General features: G+C 37.6%; 2 protein-coding genes across 13 annotated transcripts in view; one reads left to right on the top strand and one right to left on the bottom strand.

Annotated features, from left to right (window-relative positions):
* Window positions 1–1972: 1972 nt before the first annotated feature.
* LOC113543432 (solute carrier family 46 member 3) lies at window positions 1973–20439 on the bottom strand. 4 transcript variants are annotated; one of them, XM_026941584.3, is made up of 6 exons: window positions 19805–20439; window positions 14104–14297; window positions 10574–11441; window positions 8577–8660; window positions 7872–8028; window positions 1973–4221 (listed from the first exon to the last, which is right to left on the bottom strand). In XM_026941584.3, exons 2-6 carry the CDS (start codon window positions 14290–14292, stop codon window positions 4125–4127), a joined length of 1395 nt encoding a protein of 464 aa, XP_026797385.1. In that variant the 5' UTR covers window positions 14293–14297; window positions 19805–20439; the 3' UTR covers window positions 1973–4124. The 4 variants fall into 4 exon arrangements, with proteins under 4 accessions (XP_026797385.1, XP_026797381.1, XP_026797384.1 ...); XM_026941580.3 differs by lacking the exon at window positions 19805–20439 and adding an exon at window positions 14521–14866; XM_026941583.3 differs by lacking the exon at window positions 19805–20439 and adding an exon at window positions 14475–14622.
* Window positions 18845–26666, top strand: part of synj1 (synaptojanin 1) — a 30650-nt gene continuing 22828 nt past the window's right edge. For all 9 annotated transcript variants that reach the window (XM_026941574.3, XM_026941570.3, XM_026941575.3 and 6 more), the window contains exons 1-6: window positions 18845–18950; window positions 22023–22176; window positions 22441–22527; window positions 22906–23173; window positions 24158–24383; window positions 24500–24583. In XM_026941574.3, coding sequence (XP_026797375.3) covers window positions 22053–22176; window positions 22441–22527; window positions 22906–23173; window positions 24158–24383; window positions 24500–24583 — 789 coding nt within the window. In that variant the 5' untranslated portion in view covers window positions 18845–18950; window positions 22023–22052. The remainder of the gene's footprint in view (window positions 18951–22022; window positions 22177–22440; window positions 22528–22905; window positions 23174–24157; window positions 24384–24499; window positions 24584–26666) is intronic.

Below are 26666 nucleotides of genomic sequence, written 5' to 3'. Positions count from 1 at the left end.
GATCTCAGTGACTTTGACCATGGCATGGTTGTTGGTACCGGATGAGCTGATTTGAATATTTCAGAAACTGCTGAGCTCCTGGAATTTTCACACACATCAGTTTGAAGTTTCAGTTTCTTGGATCAAACAGAAGTTATCAACTGTTTAATGATGGAGACTTGAGTGTAAAATGTTCTTAGCAATTGCTGAAAGGACATCAACAGCCAACCTAAGTGTGTCTGTGTGGTACCATCCACAGTGAACCCATGGTGATCTGTAGGCTATCAATGCAGAACCATCTTCAGCAGCAGAGAGTGCTTTTCAGGTGAGCAAGGCTCCAAGCAGAAGTGGGACCGTCAGGTCTGGAGAGCAGAAGGAGTCAGGATCACTGGTATTTTAGGAGTAACACGTGTAGCTCCACAAGAGAGAGAGAGAGAGAGAGAGAGAGAGAGAGAGAGAGAGAGAAACACCACAACCTGACCAACACCACAACCATTCACAAGATAAAGCAGTTACTGAAGAGGAATTAATGAATGAATCATCTCTTGTGACTCAAAACTGTGTAACCCCAATGTGTGCATCAAACATGGTACAACCAACCAACCCCACCCCCCCAAACTAGTATTAGTGTAGTGTGTGGGCACTCACTAACAGCTGTGCCCTGTTTAATGACATGCCCCACTGTTCTGTGCCTGCCTGCTATTAATGCCGCCGGGGTGGTGTGTGTGGGTGTGAAACTTATATGGCAGATGAGAGAGCACACCACAAGCAGAGAGTGTGTGAGCGAGCTAGTAAATGAGAATGGTAGAGTGAGAGTATACTTGAAAGAGAGAGCATGCAAGAACAAAGCAGTCTCCCACAGCGCTGTGGTGCCGAGTCAGCTGTGAGGTGGAAAACAAAGAAGCCCACCATCCTCTGAGTCTAGATCCTGTATACTCCACACACTCAGACGGCTCCATGCATTCATACATTACTGCTTCTGAACTTTCTCATCAAGCCCAGGGGAGACTGGGGGCCAATAGAGGGCCCTGGTTTCAGGTAGAAATCATGCATCATACCAAATCATTTTAATACAGCTGATCTTATCCCCACTTTGGTAAACATTAAGGGACACTACATCAGACATAGATCTTGTGTGTTGTTTTTTCAGTTTCAGCAAGAGTATTTAAATGTCTTAAGCCATAGTTATGCAAAGATTATTAGTACAGGGTGGTGATGGTGAAGCAGCCTTTTGTTCTGATACACCAAAGATCTGGAACACATTACCAATAACATTCGTCACACTCCATCTATCAGAGATTTTAAACAGCTAAAGCATGTTTTTTCACTTTAGCTTGTAATTAACTTTTATTATTTGCCCTACTTTTGGCATGTTATTTTATTTTATACTATTGTAATGTGATTCGATTTTTACTCATTTATTATATATTTTTAATAATGTTATTATTATTTGCCTCTTTCTGTCACTGTTATTATTTATTTCACTATTATAATTTGTCTTTTTTTTGACTAAGGAAAAGTTCAAAAAAGTGACTTCACACCTCAGAGATGCAAATATTACCCTTCATCATCCTGGATTGGTGGAAATCTGTTATTAGACTAAGGATGACAGCTCTACAACATAAGTCGTGAACAGTAAAAGCCAGATGACTTTCAAAATTAAGTTCTGTAAACATAAAAAAAAAAAAAGTTCAACTTTTTAAAGGGAATGACCCACAAGTCAATTTTTTTCAGGTCACAATCTACCAGTTGAGAAACACTGAATCAGATAACAGTCTTAAATTTGGCAATGACTGAACTGAAAGAAAAGTGTGTGGAAAAAAAAAAAGAAAAAAGACAATCATTAATAAAAGCAAGTGATTATAGATGTCTTTTAGTGAACAGTGGTGAAAATGCTTTACCAGGCCACATGGTTCATGATGTGCTAGTTTACTCACACACTGGCATCTAGTGGCCATTAAGAAAAGTGTCTTGAATAAAGCAAAATTTACAGTCAGTGGCAAACATTTATTTATTCGTTTATGAAAAAAAATCATTATCCACCTTTTCTCATAGTGAAAAAACCAACTGTAAACACATATCACATAACAGTGGTGATACCCAGACATACTGCAGTGTGTAAAATTAGGGCTGGGAAATATGACGATATAATATCAATATCATGATAACTTTACACTTTTCTGATATCGCAGGTATCACAATCTTTTATCTTTTTTCCATCTTTAAAATAGCAATAACAAAATCTGATTGGAAACATAAGATTTGATGCTAAAACATGTTCATACTGAACCTTTAAATTAGTAAACATTTTTTGTTTTACATTTATTAGAATTTTTACCCTTTTTAGTTTAAAGTAATTAACACTGTTTTGTAGTTGCAGTTGGTTTCCTATATATCATGATACATATTGTGTATTGTAGAAATGTCGTCAGGTATCGTGATATGATATTTTTGTCATATCGCCCGCCCATATGTAAGATGCAGGTAACATAAACCCACAAGGCCAGTGTCATTTCAATATTAACAGAAGACCATTAGAAACTCATTCTGTGAGCTGGATGGAATGATGCATGGCCTTAAGTACTCCTTAATGCAGGGGTGTCAATCTCATTTTAAGTAATAGACCACATGACAGTAGGGGTCCAGTGAGCCAGACCACAAAAATCAACACATCAACAACTTCTCTTAAATGTGTTCACTTATCAGCATTTATCTGAAAAGTATAATTCCAATTTCACAAATGGATTGAACATAGCCTATATCACCTACAAAAAAAAAAAACTAATTATGATTTCACCATATATACATACAGCTCCTTGCATAAGTATTTACCCTCCTTGAAAAGGACTTAATTGGGATTTCATGTCATGAATCTACAACATACAAGAAACCAATATAGCTAGCAAAATTATTTACAAATAAAAAAACATAAAAGTTGTAATTGCATAAGTATTCAGAGGCACGGTTACCATGTCGAATTTATAGCTTTTTAACTAATACAGAATTGCATATTATTACCACATTTCATCCATAGCTGTGTTTATGGTCCTGACTTTATTGCTCTTTTGCCCCCTAGTGGAAAAACAGAGGCTAGCTCTTTTTTCAAGTCTTTCAATTCAATTAGTCAGCAAGCCGAATTGAATACTGAATATTTTATATTTTAATATAGAATATTGATTCTAAATGTGTTTGTCTATTGTCTATTTTTGCCCTACTGAAACACAGCCAAGCTATCTGTGAAAAAAAAGAAGAAAAAAAAAAGCAACACACAGTTAGAGCCAGAATGTAACTAATAAGATCAGAAACACTCAGGTTGAAATCAAATCATACCACCAATTACTCCTGACATGACTTGTAACTCAGAGCCTGAATGAGAAATCCTGCATCTATTTTACCAATTCCTTTATACTTCACTATACTTAGAATGCTTACACGTCACTTCTCACAAAACAGGATGAAAAACTTGTCCATCAGAAATGCAGTTTTAAGCTTCTTCCTTTCAGACAGAAGTAAAAGTAGAAAGGTTTGACAATACCAGGAAATTTCATCCCATCCCTTTATACTGTATTGGAATGATCTACTTCTGATATTGCCTTATTGCAAATGTAAACCATATAAAGGCACTTCATAATATCTGGCATGACATGAAAACTATTATAAAATCTAACAATCTGATGATAATCAGATTATTGCTAATGTTATATCTGATTTCATTCTCTTGTAGATTGCTGCTGCTGTATAATATTTTTAATATTAATTTAAAGAAAATCTTATTGTACCTTTGGAAAAAGAACCCATATAGAAGTCATTTTTAAATACTCAACATATGTTCTGTCGATAAAATTCTCCTGCAAACATAGCTTGCAAAGAACTGAAAATACATTTCCTCAGAAACGTAAATATACCATGACTTGAGTACACTTACAAAGCATATTTATATCTACCCATGCTCAACATTTTTTTGTAAATACCCTTACTAAGTGTTTTCACACATCATCACTGCATTCCTAAAGTCACAGCTTTTGTAATATATAAAGTGCAAAAGTAAAACTGGTTTAAAATACACTGCTCACAACTCCGAATACACACAGTTGCCTCAAGGCACACAGCTGCAGACAGAGTGGTGAGAGGCATCTTCCCTTTTCTCAGGCAACAGGTGTGTTGTCCGTTTCTTGAGTTTCCTCTTCTTGCAGGAGACTCTCACTTTCGTTGGTATTTTCTAGCCCAAAGAATCGAAGAACGCTGAAATAAAGGTGAAGTGAAACATTACTGAAACTTACATACGTAAGTAATTAATAATACAAAAAAGGTTTGACTAATTTTCTGTAGCATTCAACTAATTATTTTTTTTTTTTATTTCGTAACGATTTGCATTTACTTTTTTAAAAATTAACATGTAATTTCAAGTAAAACCTACTTGGTTTAAATGGTTAAATATTGCACAAATAAAACATGTAAATCAAACTTTTGCTCCATTCTTTTAAGTCAATTTTACGTAATTATTTCATGCAAGTGAGCATAAATGAACTACATAAATCTACACACTGAAAACAGTACACACTATCTAAACATCCCGTTCCCATTTGAAAACAGATGATTTTGCAAATCATTTAACATTATTACTGCTAAATGACCAAGAACATCTTAAATGCTCAAACCAGAAGTAGACCTCCAATGGGAACATTACATCAGCCATCCTAAAGACTGAACTGGAAAACCCACCGTGTCTACTTATCCAACTGAGAAACACAAAGAGGGTGAACCTAGTGACCTTTTCCTTAAAACCTAATTTCACAAAACATTTCATAATACAATAGCCCTAGGCTTTAAAGCCAACAAAAAAGAGGAAATCCATAACACTCAAAATTTAATCATCAAGCACTGCAGCAAGCTCAAGGTCCTCTTCTGCTCGGCATGTGTCGATTTGCCCATGCATGAGAGTCCAATCAGTTCAAGTAAACATGACTTCTTTTTTTCTAGTTTTGAGAGCACTTGCCAAATAATAGTCAATTTAACCCAAAATATACCTTTCGGGTTTTAGCCATATAGTTACATAAAGTTAGTACTGATCTTTATGCATTTAAGTAATTCTAATAATTTCCTTTTTGTGTAAAAATCAGATTTGTTTTTGTTCATGCTGAACCAATGAATCTTTTTTTTTTTCAGTGTAGAAATGAAAATGGTAACTGATAAAGTGTTGAAAGTTAAAAAAAAAATGCCAAAAAAATTCTATTAATGTGCAGTGATGCATTCTTACTCTAACATATTATATTCTTGTACCTACGAACTGCTGCTGTAATCATAAAAACAGTCCTGTGCTTATCCCGAGACTCCTATTCACAACATTCTCATACTGAACATGCTTTCAATACACTGAGTACTGTTGACTTTACAGGATACAGCTGAGAAGAGTCATCCAGAAGAGGACGGGTTCCTCTCAACGATTCTTCGTCATGTTGTCTCAGGGAGATTTTCTTTGCCACTATTGCCTTTGATTTAGTTATTACAGATCTAAAATCTAAATCTCTATTTCCGCAATCCACATTTGTAAAGCTGCTTAGTGACGATGTCTATTGTTAAAAGTGCTATACAAATAAAACTGAACTGAAGGTCTTCTCCAGCTATTAGTTTCACAAGTAATCATAATAATCTGTCACATGGTGATTGTGTGGCTAACGGCTATGCTTCATTTCCCAGCAGAACCCACTGACTTATGGAAATGCCTTGTGTAAAATTACGGGGAAATACCCACGTTTGTCACTTTTGTCTCCATTGTGGTGGTAACAAGAAACTTGCATCGTAACACTGACATAACCATAATGTATCATGATCGTATGCAGTCATGAGTACAGTGACATATGCATGACATGTTACCATGGTAACAGCTCTTGTAATGTTATAATGGGGGTATGGGGAAATAGAAATTTGGCATGCTATTTCAGTTATGAGGAAGTGAAACAAGTAGAAAGCCTCTGGGCTGTTTGCATTCCTCCCTTCACCTCAACCGTTGTATCATTGTTTTTAGGACACTTTGTTGGACATTATGCATACTAGAAATCACAACTGGTGTGCTAAGAATATACATTTATGACAAGCCTTTTATGATGCTGCCATAGACCTAACAATAACATGTCATGATTGAACTGCAATACAACTGTCCATAACCATTCATGACAGTATATGGCATCTGTAATGACAGTTATGACATGGTTATGTCAGTTATATATCAGTCTGATAACATAAATCTTCTGTACGTAGCTCTAGTAAGGGTAGCTGCTAAATCCTGTCAATGTGAACGTAAATCAGGGTAGTACTACTACAGTACTACTGATCAAACAAGGCTCATACAAACCAGCATTATTTTTGGACTTTTGGACATTTGGAATGTAAGAGATTACAAATGTATGAATATGGTGCACTTGACAGATGCATTACACATGCTTTTACACACAGTGTACTTGAAAAAGATCATAACTAATAACCTTTCTTGAAAATGATTACTCAGCATTATTTAAATGAGGAAGTATCTATCTAGCAAACTCATGCAAGATCAAAACAGTGGTGTTTAACTGTGACTCAGTCAATTTTTTTACTCAGCGTGATAACAATAAATAGAAAACTACCCCTAGTTCTAAAAAAATAAGCCTTTTCCAAAAAAAAATGAAGACGAAAGCCTTTATTGTAGCTTATACCACAGTGCTGTTGAATTCTCTCAGTTGACTAGTCTGAAGGTCTTGATTAATGGTTCTGACAATAGCCAGCTTTAATTTAGCTTATATGTTTATATGAATACATGCTTGATAGTATAATACGTTATAGTTTCTATAGTAACAAATAATTCACAGGGACTACGGCAGATGATCTACATAATCTAAGGCTAATAACCAGGTTTTTTTAAAACCTGTTTTTAAAGAAAAACATATAATCTTTCATACAGTATAGCTTTCCGTAAGGAGTTGTTTAAAACTCACAGAAGGAGTCTTCTGTGTCAGTATTTTGTAACAGTCAGTACTTTTTCTGCCACGGGAGAATCTTCAGGACAGAGGACTCTGCACTTTCTGGCTTCTTGGTAACATGACATGACACTGGAAAGTGCAAAGTCCTCTGTCCTAGAGCTACAGTATTTTTGTCGTATTATCTTCAAGAGAGAAAATAAAAGGGAGACTGACGAGAAAAAAACTTTATAATATAAATGAGAATTGGAACTTGTGTCATGGACATTCCATATTAAATGTATAAAACTATAAGCATGTTCATTAATAACTTAAAATTTTTAATCTTTCACAAATTGCTGTGTTATAAGAGGAATAAAACATTCCAGGACAAGCTGCAATAGGAAAGTAAAAGATTTTGCAGCCTTACACTGCATTTGTTTTCAAGCAGAAAGGTCCCGAGAAACGTATTTTATATACATGTATGGGCCATTTCAAACGTTTTGCTCTCATGGTCTGCTAACAAAACGATGATGAAAGAAACCATGAAAAGCTTCTGTTTCTGCTGTTTTAGCTACACGACCCTGCAGAATGGTATGGTTGAGCACTAGAAGTGCAGCAGAGAGTTATCATCAGTTAAGCACGATTTCCAAACAGTCTCACAATGATTTCCGGGTAGAGCAATGACGCAGTCGATTAGTTGGTCCTTCGCTGCTGTCTGGGACTCATAGAGACACATTCACGTTTACACTACAAATGTGATGTGGCTATATGCATCCCAGACCACCTCCAAATGTGGTTTGAGTGATCAGAACATAATGCGTCTTCAATACGCATTTGACCCCATTCACACCTGTACTTAGTGCTGACCCACTTATCCAATCACCCAGGATGCATGTTAATGTCAGGTGTGAAAGGGGCCTCTGTGCCCTATAGAAAACCAGATGCCCACATGCTTACCCCAGCAGACTCATGGGAATGAGGCAGAATCCACCAGCCAGGAGAAAGGCAAAGCCGGGGAACCAGGCCACTGTGGCGGCATAGATGCTGTTGAATGCTGCAGTTGCCGCAGTAGTTGTTAGGTTATCAATACCAGACACACAGGCAAAGAGTGCACCTTAAACAAGCAGAGAAAAAGAAATATTAACCCTTCAGTGCTCTCAATGCTTATATTATTCAAGAGATAATGCACAAATAATTACTAATACTAGTGATTCATTCAGGATCCAATCCTGAGAATACTGAATACTAACACACACTCTAACACAACTCGCTATAAATGTGTGATAAGCAACTGAGAAGTTTAATAAGGTGTGCTAAGTTAGAGAACATGCGGCCTCTGAGACTGGGATTGGAAACCTCTGCAAAATGGTATTAATTAGCTCTTAACAAAACTACATACAGTCCCATATGTGCGTTATCTATCTTTTTTTTTTTTACTCATTTCTTGTGTCAAAAATGGAGCAGCAAACTTAAAACTGCATGGTCATTTTTTTTGTCCTGAGGTTTAAGGACTGAGATTGGGAATTTAACGACTATATACAGCTGAGTGAATGTACGTTCCTATGAAACAGCAGGAATGACAATGAGAGCACTTATGACACAGAAACTTGGCTGAGTAAGAGCTTTTAGTTGTGAAACAGTGGTTTAGGTGTGTAAACATACCCTGCTCGGTCTTTGAGACTGCCTTCGACAGCATGGAGCGCATGACTGGAAACGGCATGATAGCCAGGAGCATGGGAATCCTCACTACAGAAAACAAAATTGACACACTTTAGTTTATCATAAAGATACATATCAAATTTGCAATCTACAAATTTGCAGAGATCACTTAACCACAATTAAAGCACATAAAGAAATAACATGTAGTCTTTTGGAGTTAAGCGTTTATGAGAAAGTTACATATGAAACATTTACTTTGCTAGGTTTAGGTGGGTTTTAGCTGAAAAACACTTGGGATTCCATTGATTCAAGTGTAGAACTTGAGATATCAAATTATTTTTGTAATTATGCAATTATCTGCTACTGGTATGAACATGTAAACTTCCATAATAAAAATAAGCTTAATTTGAAATATGAGTGAATGTTCTTGAGATAACCTTGAGTGAACCTTGAGGCCAGAATACTGGCCTTTTTTATACAGTCCCTTATTTAATTTTCACTGCGTTGATTCATTAATTGTCCATTTAAGCACATTCTCAGCTGGTTCCATAGTCTCTGGTTACATAGTCTTTGTGAGCTGTTTGTTATTTTGACAATCATCAAAAATGCTTTCAGTGGTAATGGAAGAACATATGTAAAGTAATGTACTCTAAGCATCGAGAGATGAAAAGTAATTGAAGAAAGGAAGCCTGCACAGTAATCGGACACTCAGGTGTATAACTGTTGTTATAGGGGGCTGAAAAAATGTCACCAAAATGCAATAGAAAATAAGAACACAATTCTGACGGAAATGCAAAAATATTTGTTTTTTGATAAAATCTTACAACTACACAAATGTATGTGGGCATCTGACCATCACACTCATATGTGGGTCTTCCCCCAACTGTTGCCACAAACTATGGACAATTTGGAAATGCCAATCAGCCTACAACACATGTCTTTGGACTGGGTAGGAAACCCCTGAAGCATGTGGAGAACATGCCATCTCCACACACATGGGAAAATAATAAATGACGGGATGGTGTGATGAAGCCTGACTCAAAGAAGAGTTACCCTTCCACTCCAAAGTGTTACTATTATTTACCCTTTATACCCCAAAGATTTAGTATTACTTACTGTTACCACCCAGAGTTTTATTATTATTATTATTATTATTATTATTATTATTATTATTGCTGTGGTTGTTTTATTCCTCTAATATCACAGCAATTTGACAAGAATTACAAATTAATATGAATTAAACAATGGTGCAGCACTCTATTTATTCATTTATACTTATGTTTAATGTAGTGGAGCATCTGCAAAACAAGTCTTATGTTATAACAGCTATAAACTGCTGTTCCCTCACCAGGCTCTCTTTTTTCTCTCTCTTGAGGGTAATAAGACAGAAATGCAGCTTGTCATGTTACCAAGAAACCACAAAGCCCTCTATCATGAAGACCTTCCTGTGTTGAAAAACAAAGTTACCTTTTTTTTTTTTTTTTTACCTCTAACTCATACAAAATGCTGATACTGGAGACTCCTTCCAAAAATGCTAAGTAAATGTCTTCGCACAGAAAACCATATCGCTATATCAATGATTACACACGGTTTTTCAATCCATTAATGTGGACTGTTTGCCATAGAAGTCCTTGTGTAAGCTGTTACTGAAGAAATTCCTGTTACTAAGAAGAAAGAAATTAAGAAGAAATTACTAAGAAATATTAGGACAAGCACATTGATATAAACCTTGCTACTGTCGCTATTATAGACAATTCTGACCTATCAGAATCAAGCATTAAAAAGCACTGTGTTATAAAGCCATTTGCAGCTGGGAAATGGCCACTACTGTGTGCTTTTATACAATATCCCAGCATACAATTCAGATTGTATTCTTACTTATTTGGATAAATTTGTCTGCCAAATTAATAATTACACAAAAAGTTGTTTTTTTAATGTCACCCTGTTTGAATGTGTGCAGTCATAAGCAGATACTGTGATGAAGTCATTGGAAAGTTTACCAAGAAACATCAGAAGTGTGGTCTTGACGAAGGCCATCATCACCAAGCCTATGAAAACGGACAGCATCCCAATGAAGATGATGGTCGTGTCAGAGAGGCAGCGTGACAGCACGTACACACCAACGAAGCTGACAGCAAACACAGCCGTGGAGAGAGCCGAGCCATAGCCAATGAGGATCTCATTCCAGCACAGTGGTTCATTCAGCTCGTAAAGCGTGACCAAACTCAGGCCTCCAAAGTTCCCAAAGCTGAATGAGCAGAAGATGATAATCAAGAGTATGAGCAGGCAGTTCCTCCTCCTGCTTCCCTGAGCAAAGAGGCTGTAGATCCTAAGTGGAAGCTTCTGCAACGTACGAGTGTTAGTTTCAGCAAAGGCCACGCTGTCAATCACCATGCTCTCCTCCAGAATAAAGACCACATAAACCAGATTGAGCAGATGGAACATGGCGGCAGTGAAAAAGGGCCAGTTAAATCCTGCGGCATGTATAAAGTAGCCAGTGGAGATCAAGGCCACGCCAGAGAGAAGCCCGAGCATCATGTCCAGCCCAGCCATGCGCAGCATCTTCTCCTTTCCATCGTCGTACAAGTCAGCCACGTAGGAGAAGCAGCCACCCAGGATAGTGCCTATGCCACCGAAGAAGGAGCTCAATATGGATGCTGCGATTAACAGGTAGAGGTTAAGCTCAAAGAAGGACACTGCTAGGAAGCACAAGCAGTAGACCAGAGATCCTATGAGAGGGAGAATGATGGTGATTTTACGTCCACGCTGGTCGCTATAAGCCACCAGGGTAAGGGTCACCAGGAGACTGGGGATCATGGAGAAAAGTTCTGAGTACATGGAGAACAGCGAGGCCGCTTTTTGCACTTCCTGAGAAAATACAAAAAGTATAGCAACTGAAAAACAAATAATCACAAAGAGGAAACTGTGCAAATCAGCCTAGGTGGCAAATACATGAGTTAGAAAGTTTCAGGATTTTCAGGATAATCGAGATTGTACACGTATGTTTGTATATATGTATATGTATATGTGTGTGTGTGTGTGTGCATATTTAAATTTTTTATTAAAACATCCATAAATGCTATTTATTTTTATCCATAAATGCCTTCTTAACCTGATAAATGCCTCCTACAGCCTGCACTACTCACAAACTCTGTGCGTTTAGATTCAAAAACAAAAAACAAGATAAACAGGCAGCACTTCACCGAAGACTGAGCTAAGCAAAGAAGGGTTCAAATATGGATATGGAGTTAGTACAGGTTTGAACAGTCAAATGAACACGTTTATGTAAAATATAACGTCGCATTACATCCTAAGCTGTAATTTGCTGGTCTCAATTCTGCCATTTCGACCTCGGCTCATTCGACAGTTTACACTCCTAATTCGGATGAGTGATATATATTTTCTTTCTCAAACCACGAACTGTATAGTCACTGTTTAACAAAGAATATGTCTTTATGTTGATTAAACTAAAGCTAATATTTGTATATATAGTGTAAACTCATTTAAAGGTAAGACATTTTACTTTGTCTATTTCTGATGCTGTGAGCAACCATGCTGATTTGACGTCACTCCGTAACCGGGGAAGGAACTCGGATTTGAGAAGAATACCCCAAGCCGACTTCTGAGTTGCTGTGGCATTTAATGTCATGAAAGACATGGTTCCTATTTACTCTGTTTAATGGTTCACTAAGTTGGGCAAAAATAGTAACAGCACCATCTATAGCAAATAGTGCGAACAATGGTTCTTTAAAAAAAAAACACAGTTTGCACTATTTGCTATAGATGGTGCTATTAATATTTTAGCACATCTACATTTTCCAAAGTCCATTCTAATAATTCAAAAAACTTTGAAAAAATTATTTATAATTGCATTATGTAAGAACAAAAAAATGAAATCGTAATCAAGAATCGTTCATAAATTTTTTAAAAATCAAGTTTTTTTTTTTTTGCAATATCGCCCATCCCTAGCAAAAAGTAATGCTTCTGCAAGCCGACCACAAAGGTGTCCTTCACAGTGCATGAAAAAATAAAAGTGAAAAGAGGAAGCAGAATGCAGAAGTTAGAAGAATGAATAATATTTTGGCATAAGTACTGAGATTTGAAGAGGTCTAGCAAAGCCTGCACCATGTGCCTCTACCTTAGCACACAGGACTTTTTAAAGGAAAATCCACCCTGAACACCTTTATAATTAACATGTGATCTTCTCTAGTGTTCAAGATTTGTTTTGTAATGGAATTCAAAGTTGACTTTTTAGTTTAATCAATTTTTTTGACAAATTGGTTTATTTTCAGTTTGGTTAATGGTTTCCTACATTACACACAATGCTGTTTGACTGTCTGCTGATAACGGCAACAGAGACCTTATTTCATCAGTACCTAAACAGAGTGATGCAGTACAAAACTACCAAAACAATCAGTCTCTGCCATAACTCAGCTACTCTGTGTCCTGAAACCTGTACACTGGATTTCCCATTAACGTGACACTGACCATCACTGGAACAGTGAGAAAAGAAGCTCTTGCTATTTTGTTTTTAGGAGCTAACACTGACACCTGCCTATTAACCCTTATATTTGAAATCACTGGAAATTTTCTCCCATTAAACGCCACTGTAGCTGCACCAGCAATGTCTCCCTGTGATGTCAGCACGTCACACAACCTAACTTCTCACAGGAATAACAAGAATATCAAATCAACTTACACATTAACACCAGAATCACAAAGCACATCACAAATATTTCAATCTAAACATATTTAATGTGTTTCAGGGAGGACTTTTCCTTAAAGTATAATGAGTTAACCATTATAAAGGTTTACAACTACACTGTAACGAATAGCTGAAAATTTTACCTTAATTTACTGGCAATTTGGGTTGTACTGAAAAATTTACAGTAAACAACTGTAAAATATATTTACAGTAAATTACTGTAATATCTTAATGTTGTATAAAATGACACATAACCCAGCACCCTTGCTCATTTGGCTGATGAAGGATACACCTGAGTTGAAGGTCACAGCCATGACAGCTTGGCAGTACTGGGATTTAAACACACAACCTTCTGAGCTGTGACTAGAAGCCTTAACCACTGAGCCACCACAACACCACCACAACTACCTTGCATTGATTCAACTACTTCTAGCACTGAATTAATGCCAATAAAAGATCGCAATGAATCAGTGCAAGCTAGTTATGGTAGCTCAGTGGTTATGGCTTCAAGTTGCAGATAAGTAGGTCATATGTTCAAATCCCAGCACTACCAAACTGCCTTGACTGGATCCTTGAGCAAGACCCTTCAGCTCAGCTGTATCCTGTATCAACATACTGGGTTATGTGTTATTTTATACTATGTATGATATTACAGTACTTTACTGTAAATATGTTTTACAGTTGTTTACTGTAAAATTTGCAATACTTTATTGGCAACCCAGGTTGCCAGTAAGTTACTGAAAAATCCACAGTAATTTTTTACAGTGTACACACCCTGCGTTATGACAAAGGAATAAACTGTTCCTTGTGTGACTACAGACTCACATCATGTTGGCTGGAATGGTTGCTGCTGTTCGTGTCGCACTGGGATGAAGCGTCTACTGAAGGGTAGGAGGTGTTGGTGATCTGCTGCCACAGGCGCCGGTACACATACTGCTGCACCAGAGGAAACACCATAAAAGCGGCAAACGCGTACACAGCCACCACCGGCTCCACCAAGTACAAACCCTTCATTGCGGCTGCAAGAGAAAAAGAGCACCAAGTCCCATGCACATAACATTACATACCACAAAAGCTACTAATGTTACAGAATTCAACTCAGATCCTGTAGTGGTGTATTATTAACACGCTAATCTTAATCCCTCCACACACACACACACACCTTTCAAGTATACTAGAAAAACTTCACCACACACGTCTGATGACAGAAGATAGCGCGCATCTGACGGTTTATGAGCTTACAGTCGCATGTTTTTCGCCGTTCCTGTTTTCGGCGCATCCTGTATCTGACTGGACAATTCTCCTGAACCCGCCCATTGTGTGGCTTCGGGATCGGCCAATCACATTAATGGGCGGGACGGAGCGCTCCTTTGCTCCTGCTTTGCATGAGTCTGTTCAAAACTGTGAGCTCCTAATCACCAGATAACAGCTGCCCAACCTAGTGCTGTACAGGCTGCATGAGGGGTGGAGGTATGAGGAAGTATAATGGAGCCACAATTGGAAATGAAAATGTCATATGTAAAATGGCAATATTAAATAAATAATTTAATTAAATTACTACCTGATATATAAATAATACACAGCACAGCAATAGTGAACAAGATTATTATATTGTTATAATATTATAAATTTGTATTATACTGTATTTGTATTGTATTCTGTAATAATATTTTTTTTCTCATTTGGTTATGTAGCATTGTGAAACAGAGGCTTTTTTATTTTAAAGATCTTTATTAGGCTAAATTTAAAAAATGTAAATTTAAACATTTAAACGAATTTTACTGAATTGCAGGAATGTTTTATGTGATTGTGCAGTAATGATGTCCAAATGTTAAATATAATTTGCATTATTATGTATTTGTACTCTCTTCAGTAAAGCATTTGAAAAATATGCATTATTATAGACACCACGCTGGAAAGACGGCAAAACAGACATCCGCTTGTTGCAAAACATACTTTCTACTGTGCTAATTGGCACATCCGCCATCTGTCACTCAGCCAATGGGGGCGGGGACACCTGTCAGTCAGCCCATGGGGGCGGAGACACCTGTCAGTCAGCCAGTGGGGGCGGGGACACCTGTCAGTCAGCCCATGGGGGCGGGGACACCTGTCAGTCAGCCCATGGGGGCGGAGACACCTGTCAGTCAGCCAATGGGGGAGGGGACACCTGTCAGTCAGCCCATGGGGGCGGGGACACCTGTCAGTCAGCCAGTGGGGGCGGGGACACCTGTCAGTCAGCCAGCGGGGGCGGAGACACCTGTCAGTCAGCCAGTGGGGGCGGGGACACCTGTCAGTCAGCCAATGGGGGAGGGGACACCTGTCAGTCAGCCAGCGGGGGCGGAGACACCTGTCAGTCAGCCAATGGGGGAGGGGACACCTGTCAGTCAGCTCATGGGGGCGGGGACATCTGTCAGTCAGCCCATGGGGGAGGGGCCACCTGTCAGTCAGCCCATGGGGGCGGAGACACCTGTCAGTCAATTTCTCACAGCGAGGCCATATTAAAAAATTGAGGTGTCCCCATGAGGACACCTGTCAGTCAGCCCATGGGGGCGGGGACACCTGTCAGTCAGCAAATGGGGGCGGAGACACCTGTCAGTCAATTTCTCACAGCGGGGCCATATTAAAAAATTGCTCACGGAGTCAATGTGTGAGATGATGACCTGTAGCCGGTTTATTTTGTGGTCACTATTTATGCTGAACAAAGATACAGCAAAGATGTTGTAAGGTGCATTTGGAATTAAACGAACTAATGGGCTAATGGATTATTTGCATAATATTATTTTTCTGGTCTGTCATACAGGCATGACTAAGGATCATGTTTTACCAGTGGATCCACAAAACTTTTAAAATACTGATTAATAACAATAATAATAATAAAAAAAAAATCAATGTCAATTAATTTTAAAAAATATGATACATATTATTTTTGTCAAATCACAAGAATATGTATGCATTGTTTCTTGTGGTTCATGTCTGTATTAACTTCTTTTCGTTGTTCTTGCTCCTGTGTTTAATGTGCATATGATGAATGCTCGTGGTGTTTTCAGAGAAACCTGTCGAGAGAGGAATGATCTAGTATACAATGGAAACAGGATCAATGGATGCTTTCATCAATTATTATTATTATTATTATTATTATTATTATTATTATTATTATTATTATTATAAGACTCGAGTTACAAGCACACGCAACAATCTACGCTAAGATACTAGCTTGCTGTGGGCGGAAATGACGTCATTTGAGGTATTTTAAAAAAAAAGTGGGCGGGGTTTATTTGGTCAGATACCCCAGCCACTGGTGTCAGGAAATCCTCTTTTCACTGAGTCTGAATCTTTTAGTTCACAAACGAGAGCCGACTCTTTCGGCTCAAAGCGGTTTATTGCTTTTTTTTTTTAAACCGGACAAATTTGCGATTTTCTTTTGACCACTGAATGTTCTTCGTTGCCTAGGATTTTTCATAAAATCTTACTCTGCTTTCTCATTAACAAACTACCTTTTCATTGGTAGCTTAAGAGCTATTTAAATTATTGTTAAATCAGCAAGACTCTAAATGTGCAAGACTGTAATGTGTCTGTGCTTCATTAAGAAGAGTAATTTCCATTTATGTTGATAATCAGCTCCTCTAATACACTAAACTGCATACAGTACATACATACATACTGTATACAGTATGTACACATACATACATACATATATACAGTACATACAGTACATACATACATACATACAGTGCATACATACATACATACATACATACATATATACAGTACATACAGTACATACATACATACATACAGTGCATACATACATACATACATACATACAGTGCATACATACATACATACATACATACATATATACAGTACATACAGTACATACATACATACATACAGTGCATACATACATACATACATACATACATATATACAGTACATACAGTACATACATACATACATACAGTGCATACATACATACATACATACATACATACAGTGCATACATACATACTGTATACAGTATGTACACATACATACATATATACAGTACATACAGTACATACATACATACATACAGTGCATACATACATACAGTGCATACATACATACTGTATACAGTATGTACACATACATACATACATATATACAGTACATACAGTACATACATACATACATACAGTGCATACATACATACAGTACATACATACATACATACAGTGCATACATACATACAGTGCATACATACATACATACAGTGCATACATACATACATACATACATACATACATACAGTGCATACATACATACATACATACAGTATATACATACATACATACGGTGCATACATACATACAGTGCATACATACATACATACAGTGCATACATACATACATACATACAGTGCATACATACATACATACAGTGCATACATACATACATACATACAGTGCATACATATATACATGCATACATATATACATACATACATGCATACATACATACATACATACATGCATACATACATACATGCATACATACAGTGCATACATACATACATACATGCATACATACATACAGTGCATACATACATACATACAGTGCATACATACATATATACATACATACATACATACAGTACATACATACATACATGCATACATACATACATACATACATACAGTGCATACATACATACATGCATACATACAGTGCATACATACATATATACATACATACATACATACAGTACATACATACATACATGCATACATACATACATACATACATACAGTGCATACATACATACATACATACATACAGTGCATACATACATATATACATACATACATACATACAGTACATACATACATACATGCATACATACATACATACATGCATACATATATACATACATACAGTGCATACATACATACATACATACATACAGTACATACATACAGTACATACATACATACATACAGTGCATACATACATACATGCATACATATATACATACATACAGTGCATACATACAGTGCATACATACATACATACATACATGCATACATACATACATACATACAGTGCATACATACATACATGCATACATATATACATACATACAGTGCATACATACATACATACATACAGTGCATACATACATACATGCATACATATATACATACATACAGTGCATACATACATACATGCATACATATATACATACATACAGTGCATACATACATACATGCATACATACATACATACAGTGCATACATACAAATATACATACAGTACATACATACATACAGTGCATACATACAGTGCATACATATATACATACATGCATACATGCATACAGTACATACATTCATACATACATACATACATACAGTAAGCAACAGATCCACAGTTCAGATGGTGAAAAGAGGTGTCTGTGGAAGCCATTAGATCAGATTACACTGCTAGTGTAACAGCATTGTCTACGTCTGTTTTAAAAAAAAACAACAAAAAAAACAAACAAAAAGGGCCCAGGTGGCTCATGGATGCGAGTCGGCTCTCCAGGTTCACCTAAAAGAACCGATTCAAAGAGTCGACTCTTTCCCGAACGACACCTCTCTGCTTGTCACTAACCGGACACGGTTTTGGACCGGGTGGTGACACAACACTGACAGGTAGAAGCTGATCGTTACATATTCTGTGTTTTAAATGCAATAACGTTGTGAATGTTGTGAATTGCGGATGTGTTATGAATCGTGTCAGTGTGGATAATCGGGCTGACATTTTAAAAAAGCGTGATCTGTTGGTGTAAATGTTGTTGGGTAAATCTTTCGAGCTGATGCTTGATGTGCAGCTGAAGGGCTCAGTGGTGCGTTTTCAGGATACTCTGGCCTTATTCTCAGCTAGCAAACACTGCTGAAGCATTCCTCCTTCATCTTAGCTAGCTTTGTAGCAGCTAACCTGATTCATTCGGTCAGTGGTGGTCTAACCGGAAGATAATATTAGCTAGCAAACTCAGCTCAGCTTTTTTTTTGCCCCCATGTAAATGGCTGAGATAAATAATGACACCAGAAAGCTAGCTACAGTTAAAGTGCAGTGTCAGTCAATTCAAACGAACAGTCCAAGACTTCACACAGCTAATATTACCAAAAGTGGCTATGCTAAGCTAATCTCACTTCCTAGCCCGCTGCTTTCTGTGTAGCTAGCCAATAGGTTAGCCAGCTAGCTATGTATAAGGTTATTTACTATTCTCCTCTGTAGCTGCCAGCTTACTGCTGTACTATTAACACAGACTGGCACTTCATTTACATTTTATCAGCATTTCACTGGCTTCACTCTGACTGTCTTTCTTGCTGTTCCCTGCTGTGAAATGCGACTAGCTTGCTAGCAAAAGCAGCATCATTATATTTGTGGAGAGAATAAATATTTCATTCAAGTTGTAATCAGGAATCATGCTGTGGCTCAGAGCACAGACGCCACTGAATATTAATTTTTGGTTGACGTGATGAAGTAAACAATTGACGCTAACCTTGTTATGTGATGACAGGCTTCATGTGAAAGCTGTGTTGTTGTGACGGTGCACCTGCTGAGGCTCTAGAGCTGAGTCTGTAGAGCTGCAGTGGACATTAGGCCCAGTAAAGGGTTACAGGGTTAGATTCAGCTTTACTGGGATTACACAGAGTACCACTACTCCTACAATAAGATCTAGTTTAACAGAAGTGTAAGTAGATGACTAGAAACGCAGGGTATGTTCAGTACACTGTCAGAAAAAAAAGGATATTAACTGTACCTTCATCTGAGGTCCTAGTCTCAAGTATACATCTGTACCTTTAGTGTGTATCTTTTACTTAGAAAAGTGCACGTAAGGTGATGCACATTTAAAGCTTTACTTTAAAAGGCAATTCTGTGCATTAAATCTTTTTTTTTTAATATACACTATATCCACATTTCCAGGTAAAAGATAAATATTAAATTTGCAAATGATAAACTTACCACCCCAGTGCCAAGGAAATGTGCAGTTGTAAATATGAACAGTATGAAAAATGTACAATAGAACAAAAGACAGGATAAAATCACAAGATATATATATACACACACACACACAGATCAAGTGATTAATATGTGCATTATGAATATGAACAATATTAAAAAGACTACAATATGGAAAATGGACAAAGAAAAATGTGCAATAAACCAATATTCAGAAACCGGGGGGGGGGGGGGGGGGGGGGGCGGGCCTTCAGTTCATTGATGTTTGAGGGCATTTGTTTAAGCACAGCTCTCTTAAGATCGTGCGACAGCATCTCAATGGGGTTGAGGTCTGGACTTTGACTTGGCCATTCCGACACCTTCATTTTTTTCTTCTTTAGCCATTCAGATGTCGATCTACTTGTGTGCTTGGGATCATTGTCCTATTGCATGACCCAGTTTTGGCCCAGCTTAAGCTGCTGGACAAATCGCCTCATATTTATCTCAAGAATATTTTCATATAAAGTAGAGTTCATCATTGTCTCAATGACTGCAAGTTTCCCCAGTCCTGTGGCTGCAAAACAAGTTCAAATCATCAGCCCTCTACCACCATGCCTGACAGTTGGTATAAGGTGTTTGTGGTGATATGCTGTGCTTGGTTTTCACCAAACATGGTGCTTTGCATGATAACCAAATTTTTCCACTTTGGCCTCATCAGTCCAAAGGTTATTGAACTGCTATGGTTTGTTCAGATGCAATTTTGCAAACCAAAGTCATGCTCTATATTCTTTTTGGAGAGAATGGGCTTTTTCCTAGCAACTCTTCCATGAAAGCCTTACTTGTTCAGTCTTTTTCTGATTGTGCTGTCATGAATATAAACATTTAATGTGCTTATAGATGCCTGTAGGTCACATGATGTAGCTCTTGGGGTTTTCTTTATATCTCTGAGCATTAATCAGTCTGACCTTGGACTGAACTTGCTGGGATGCCCACTCCTGAGAAGATTAGCAACTGTCTTAAAGGCTCTCCATTTGTGTACGATCCATCTCACTGCAGAATGGTGAATTTCAAATTGTTTGGAGATGGCCTTATAACCCTTTCCATATTGATGAGCAGCAACAACTACTTCTCTGAGGTTATGGCTGATGTAGACACACACCCAAGTGCTCCAGACAATCAAACTGCCAAATGTTCTGCTTCTATAGAGATAGTCACACTTCTTGAAGATTAACTAATCTTTGTGCATTTCATTAGTAACACTTGGCTGCTAATGACTCTCTTAATGATTCTAGTTTCTGAATATTGGTTTACTTTTTGGGGAAAGATGAATACATATTGAAATCTGTTCTGTTTTTTGTTGTCACCTGAGGTTATTTATTTGTTTATAGAAGTTGGTGAGGGCCACACAATTGTTATTTAGCCTCTGATAAATAAAAACATAGAATTGAAGGAGGGTGTACTTTCTTTTTCCCATGACTGTAAGTTGCAGTGTAACACTTCTTGTCACAGGTTAATGAGTGTGTGCAAAGAACAGTCTTGTAAAATACTGAGCACAGATTATTTATCTATGTGTGGGCTGGGCTGTGACATATATATAGATAAAATCTGTATCGATCATGTTAAATCTCATACGTCAAAATATTTGGAGTAATGCTCAATGATTTGCTGATTCTGTTTAAAGGGCGTCTGAAGAACGGCTCTGTTTGAAAAGATGTCAGCCATTATTTTGATAAGATCTCATGCATTCCGTCTCAAATGCCACTGTCTCTGATTAACAGGTTTGAATCCAGTTGTGTCAACCATCAGCCATGGCGTTCAGCAAAGGATATCGCGTTTATCACAAGCTGGACCCGCCACCTTACAGCGTGATTGTAGAAACAAGAAATCGCGAAGAATGCTTGATGTTTGAGTCTGCAGCTGTGGCTGTTCTGTGTAAGAGAATGTTTAAGCACAAACTCTGCATGCTGCTGTGGGACATACAGTTTGCTTTACTATAATCTAATTCTTGCATTATGAACAGATATGCATTGAAAGATTTTGGCATCAAAATCTCTATAATCCCTAGATGAGTATTATTGACCGTAATGTTGACACTGTTGTAGTAATGATTTAAAAGATGTAGGTTTGTGTTAGTTATTTAAGACTGTGACCTGTAATTGTAAAATTCCCTGTTGTCATATTGCTGTTCATTTTCAGCGGCTGCAGAGAAGGAAGCTGTCAAGAACACATACACCAAGATGCTGGATGCTTATGGCATTCTTGGGGTTCTTCGTCTTAACCTTGGTGAGTGAGGAGAGTCTCCTGGATTCACCGGACAAATTATTATTTTCACTTTTGGAGTTGAACCACAGAAAGTGGTCAGTTTTTATAGATTTTTTCATCTCTGTCTTCGTTATAAAGATGCCAGTAGATCAGTGTGCTTCATGGGATTTTAGATAATACAGAAAAAATTGAAGAGGCTATTATCCATAAGAAAGTTTATAATGTATTATTACTTTACTGCATTTATTACAATTTCTATATATTGAAATTGTAATTTCTACTATAATTCAGTGGCAATTAGTGATGCTGGAGTTTTGTTGACTGGCAACAAAACTGTTTCCTTTCTGGGGTTTGATTTATTTATTTATTTATTTATTTATTTATTTAAAATATCATTAGGGGACTCCATGCTGCACAGTTTGGTGTTAGTGACCGGTTGCAGTTCGGTGGGGAAAGTGCAAGATTCGGAAGTGTTCAGGGTCACAGCCACAGACTTCATCTCCCTGAAGAACGATCCATCAGATGAGGACAGGATTGCAGAGGTGCGAAAGGTTCTTAACTCTGGCAACTTTTATTTCGCCTGGTCGTCCACTGGAGTGAGTATGGACCTGAGTCTGAATGCACACCGCAGGATCCGAGAAGACACTTCAGACAATCGTTTCTTCTGGTGAGTTCAGCAGCGTTCTGGACTGGAAATAAAGCTTTGCTTGAAATCTTAGCTGTGTTAAAAATAACCCTGGTGCACTGGCTTGAATAGTACAGAGAAATCTTTTACAATATTTAAATGGTGTCCTGGGTGTGGTTTGTATTTGCATGTTCTGGAAGATTACGTGGGCAACTTTTTCCACCACACCTTTGCAGATAAAGTCCAGGCTCTCTTTTGAATTAGAGCCAGGGTCTCTTTTTGTGTTAGAGCCACAAACTGTTTTAACACTAGTATCATGCAGAAATAGCCATTTAGAAATGCTGCATTGCTATTTTCCTGTTCATGCCTCATCTTGCCCAAGTACTTGTCTGCAGAAAGCACTGCCTGAAGACAAAGTTCTCTATAATTCTTTTCCTTTTTTTCACTAACCTAAAGTGAACTTGCTGGCATCAGTGCATCACTTCCTGGCTTACAGACCACTGCATGAGAGAATTGTTTCAAACTCAAATACACAAAGCTTGTTCACTAAACACAGTGCTGTTCACTAACTTAATCTTAGTGATTCATTGAAATCAGAAGACGAATGCTCTAATCCTTGACTATTTATTTATTTGTTTGTTTGTTTTATTTTATTTATTTTTACATTAAAGTGAATATTTATATAGTCCTCTCTGAAAGTATTGGAGCAGCAAGGCCAAGTGTTAAGTGTTATTTACTTTAATGTACTTTATGATTATCTGTTCCTATACTTTTGCTCACTTAAAAATTTGGGTAGTCTGATACCAAAGGTGCCATGTTCTAAGTTATTTAACACATCTAGATGTAAATATCAGGAAATGAAAGCTGTATTCTGATCTATGATCTCATGTTCACCTTTAAATCTCAAATCCAAAAGTGTTCAGAGTATAGCAAAAACGAAAGAATAGGCCTTGCCATTCCTGTACTTTAGGAGGGTAATGTTATTTAGGTGTGTAAGTCATTACCTATTTTGTTGGACTGAATCAGGAATCAATCCCTGCACCTGCACCTAAAGCATTATGGTGTGAACTGTGATGACTGGCTGTTGAGGCTCATGTGTGGTGGAGTGGAGATCCGCACCATCTACGCTGGCCACAAGCAGGCCAAAGCCTGTGTCATCTCTCGCCTCAGCTCTGAGAGGGCAGGCACACGCTTCAACGTGCGTGGCACCAACGACGATGGCCAGGTGGCCAACTTCGTGGAGACCGAGCAGGTTGGCTGTTTTGATTTTGTAGTGGATTTTTACATCTTATTTATAAAGCCGGTCATTAGCATAAGTGTATATATATTCATTTATAATGATGTACAAATTGTCTGTGCTGCCCACAGGTTATCTTCCTCGATGACAAAGTCTCTTCTTTCATTCAAATCCGAGGATCTATACCATTGTTCTGGGAGCAGCCAGGCATTCAGGTAAGTGCATGGACAGTTTGCATGGCTGTAGTTTGTCATGTCATATTCCAGTAGAAAAGGCATTTCAGGGTAATCATGTACTACTGAATGGATTCAGTAAAGGTCACTGAGTCAGCACTCGTACACTAGCAGCTGCTGACCACCTTGTTCATGTTGTTGGAATAATTCTGTCCAGGGAATTTTGTCACATCTGAATCAAAGCCGCCATTCGGGCACAATCAGGAAGGACACAAAACACAAACTGGTATTTGCAAGGCTCAGTTCCGCATCCGATTATGGTGTAGGGTCTTTTTTTAGCTGTCACTTTGTGCAATGTCAGTGGTAAAAAAGAAAAAAAAAGTGTTCATAGTTAGACCAAGCATTAGTGGGAAAGCATCCAGATCGGGTTAAAAGTACTAGGCATCCTATCTTAAAATGTTAACACAAAAAAGCCTTTCCACTGACATTGAACAGAGGTCATGGCTTTACATGTGCCATTTCAGCAGGGATTTGGGGAGGGCATCTTTTGCTTCTGCTTTTCTTTTGCTCCATGCCAATCCTTTCTTGGGTCATTATTTATAATGTCAAACATATAGAAGCAAGCTTCTGATGTGTTTTTCCAAGAATCTGAGAGTAACCTGAGATGCTTTGAATGTAGCTGCTAAGATAGCGTTAAATATTTATGGCAGAGACCTGCACAGAGAGGACAAACTTACGGGTAGGTTGAACAGTCCTGCTAAATGACAATGGTAAACTAACACCTGGTCCATAATAGTCACTGTATTCCCCGAACACAAAGCACGCTCGGTAATAGTAGTCCTGTTTGATGATCGCACTGTAATATAATACAGCCACGTACAGTATTATTGGCACCTTTCATGAAAATGAATGACAACACACAACACTTTCAATGAGTGATGTTTTGAGATTTAACATAGGGGAATGCTTGAACGCTTTCTCTTATTGTTTGAATGAAAAGTGAATCATTGTGTGTACAGTTATTTTTGATCATTCTCTTGAAGGTTGCCAATAATTCCAAAGTTGACTGTAAGTTAGCCTGATAACGGACATAACCATGTGCTGTGTTATTATTTGACTGTTAAGCCTGTTACATGATGCCAGCATATTTTGGGGCTATGACATGTCAGTCAGGTCTGTGTGGCAGTTTATACTGTCCACATGGAACAGTTTTTTTGGAGACATCACTGCTGTATATTGTCTGGAGTTTAGTTCTTAGGTTTGTTTAGGGAGAGTGTAATGAAGTATCATTAAGTTGTTTACAGTAGCAGAGAGGAACCAGGGAGGAACGTGTGCAGCGGGATGTGAACTGTGTCGTGATCAGTCTCTCCCTCTCATGCATTCACTCGTGTGTACACACACGCGCACACACACACACACACACACAAACCATTGCTCCTCAACAACGAGGACCAGTACCAGATCAATTTCAGCTATTGATTGTGGAAACCTGTGTGACTTAGACGTCATGTTATACAGCTATTAATGGTCGTAGACATTTTGTACTTCTTTCTCAAACCTTTTGCAGCCAGGGACTGCTTTAATAGAAAATAAATTCCACAGAGCCTGTGTTTTGTCTATTGTGTTTTGTCTATTGTATTGTTTATTATTTATATTATGTCTGTTTATTAAACCTGTAGAGCTTTTTTTTGTTCCTGAACGTTCCACCTACAGAACTCCTTAGATTCATATTAACATTATTTATGTGTCTACTTGTTTTTGAGTTTTTGAGAGACAAGTCATATAGGTTAATAACTATAAGAACTCATACAATAAATTTGCTAATGGTAGGTTGTAAATTAAAAAATCAGACCCTACTTTGAGAACCACTGCTTTTATCCACTCATAGAGTTTAATTATTAGTAGATACAAATAAACGACACACTTCATTAACCCGCCAATTACTACTTGTTTACTATTAGAAAAGGAGCTCAGGAGCATAAAAGGAGCTTAAATAATGGCTTGAACCTATAACTATGTTTACTAAAACTAAAAATGTAGGTGATTCTAAAACAAAAAAAAAATCTATTTTTGAATCTAATAAAAACAAAAACAGAAGTGCGCCCTGGCATTTCAAACACAAATT

This window comes from Pangasianodon hypophthalmus, chromosome 17 (assembly GCF_027358585.1).
Source record: "Pangasianodon hypophthalmus isolate fPanHyp1 chromosome 17, fPanHyp1.pri, whole genome shotgun sequence".
In the NCBI taxonomy this organism is placed as follows: Eukaryota; Metazoa; Chordata; class Actinopteri; order Siluriformes; family Pangasiidae; genus Pangasianodon; species Pangasianodon hypophthalmus.
Note: the sequence above shows the minus strand (reverse complement) of the source record. Positions and strands in the feature narration are given on the sequence as shown.

Bases quoted from the DNA above. Each gene is read 5' to 3' on its own strand.
- LOC113543432 (XM_026941580.3), bottom strand. From the start codon at position 14,557: ATGCGCCGAAAACAGGAACGGCGAAAAACATGCGACT. The intron at 8,029-8,576 runs GTATGTTTACAC...TGCTTGTTTAAG, and splicing joins AGTCTCAAAGACCGAGCAGG to GTGCACTCTTTGCCTGTGTG. The intron at 4,222-7,871 runs GTAAGCATGTGG...CCTTTATTTCAG, and splicing joins ATTCCCATGAGTCTGCTGGG to CGTTCTTCGATTCTTTGGGC.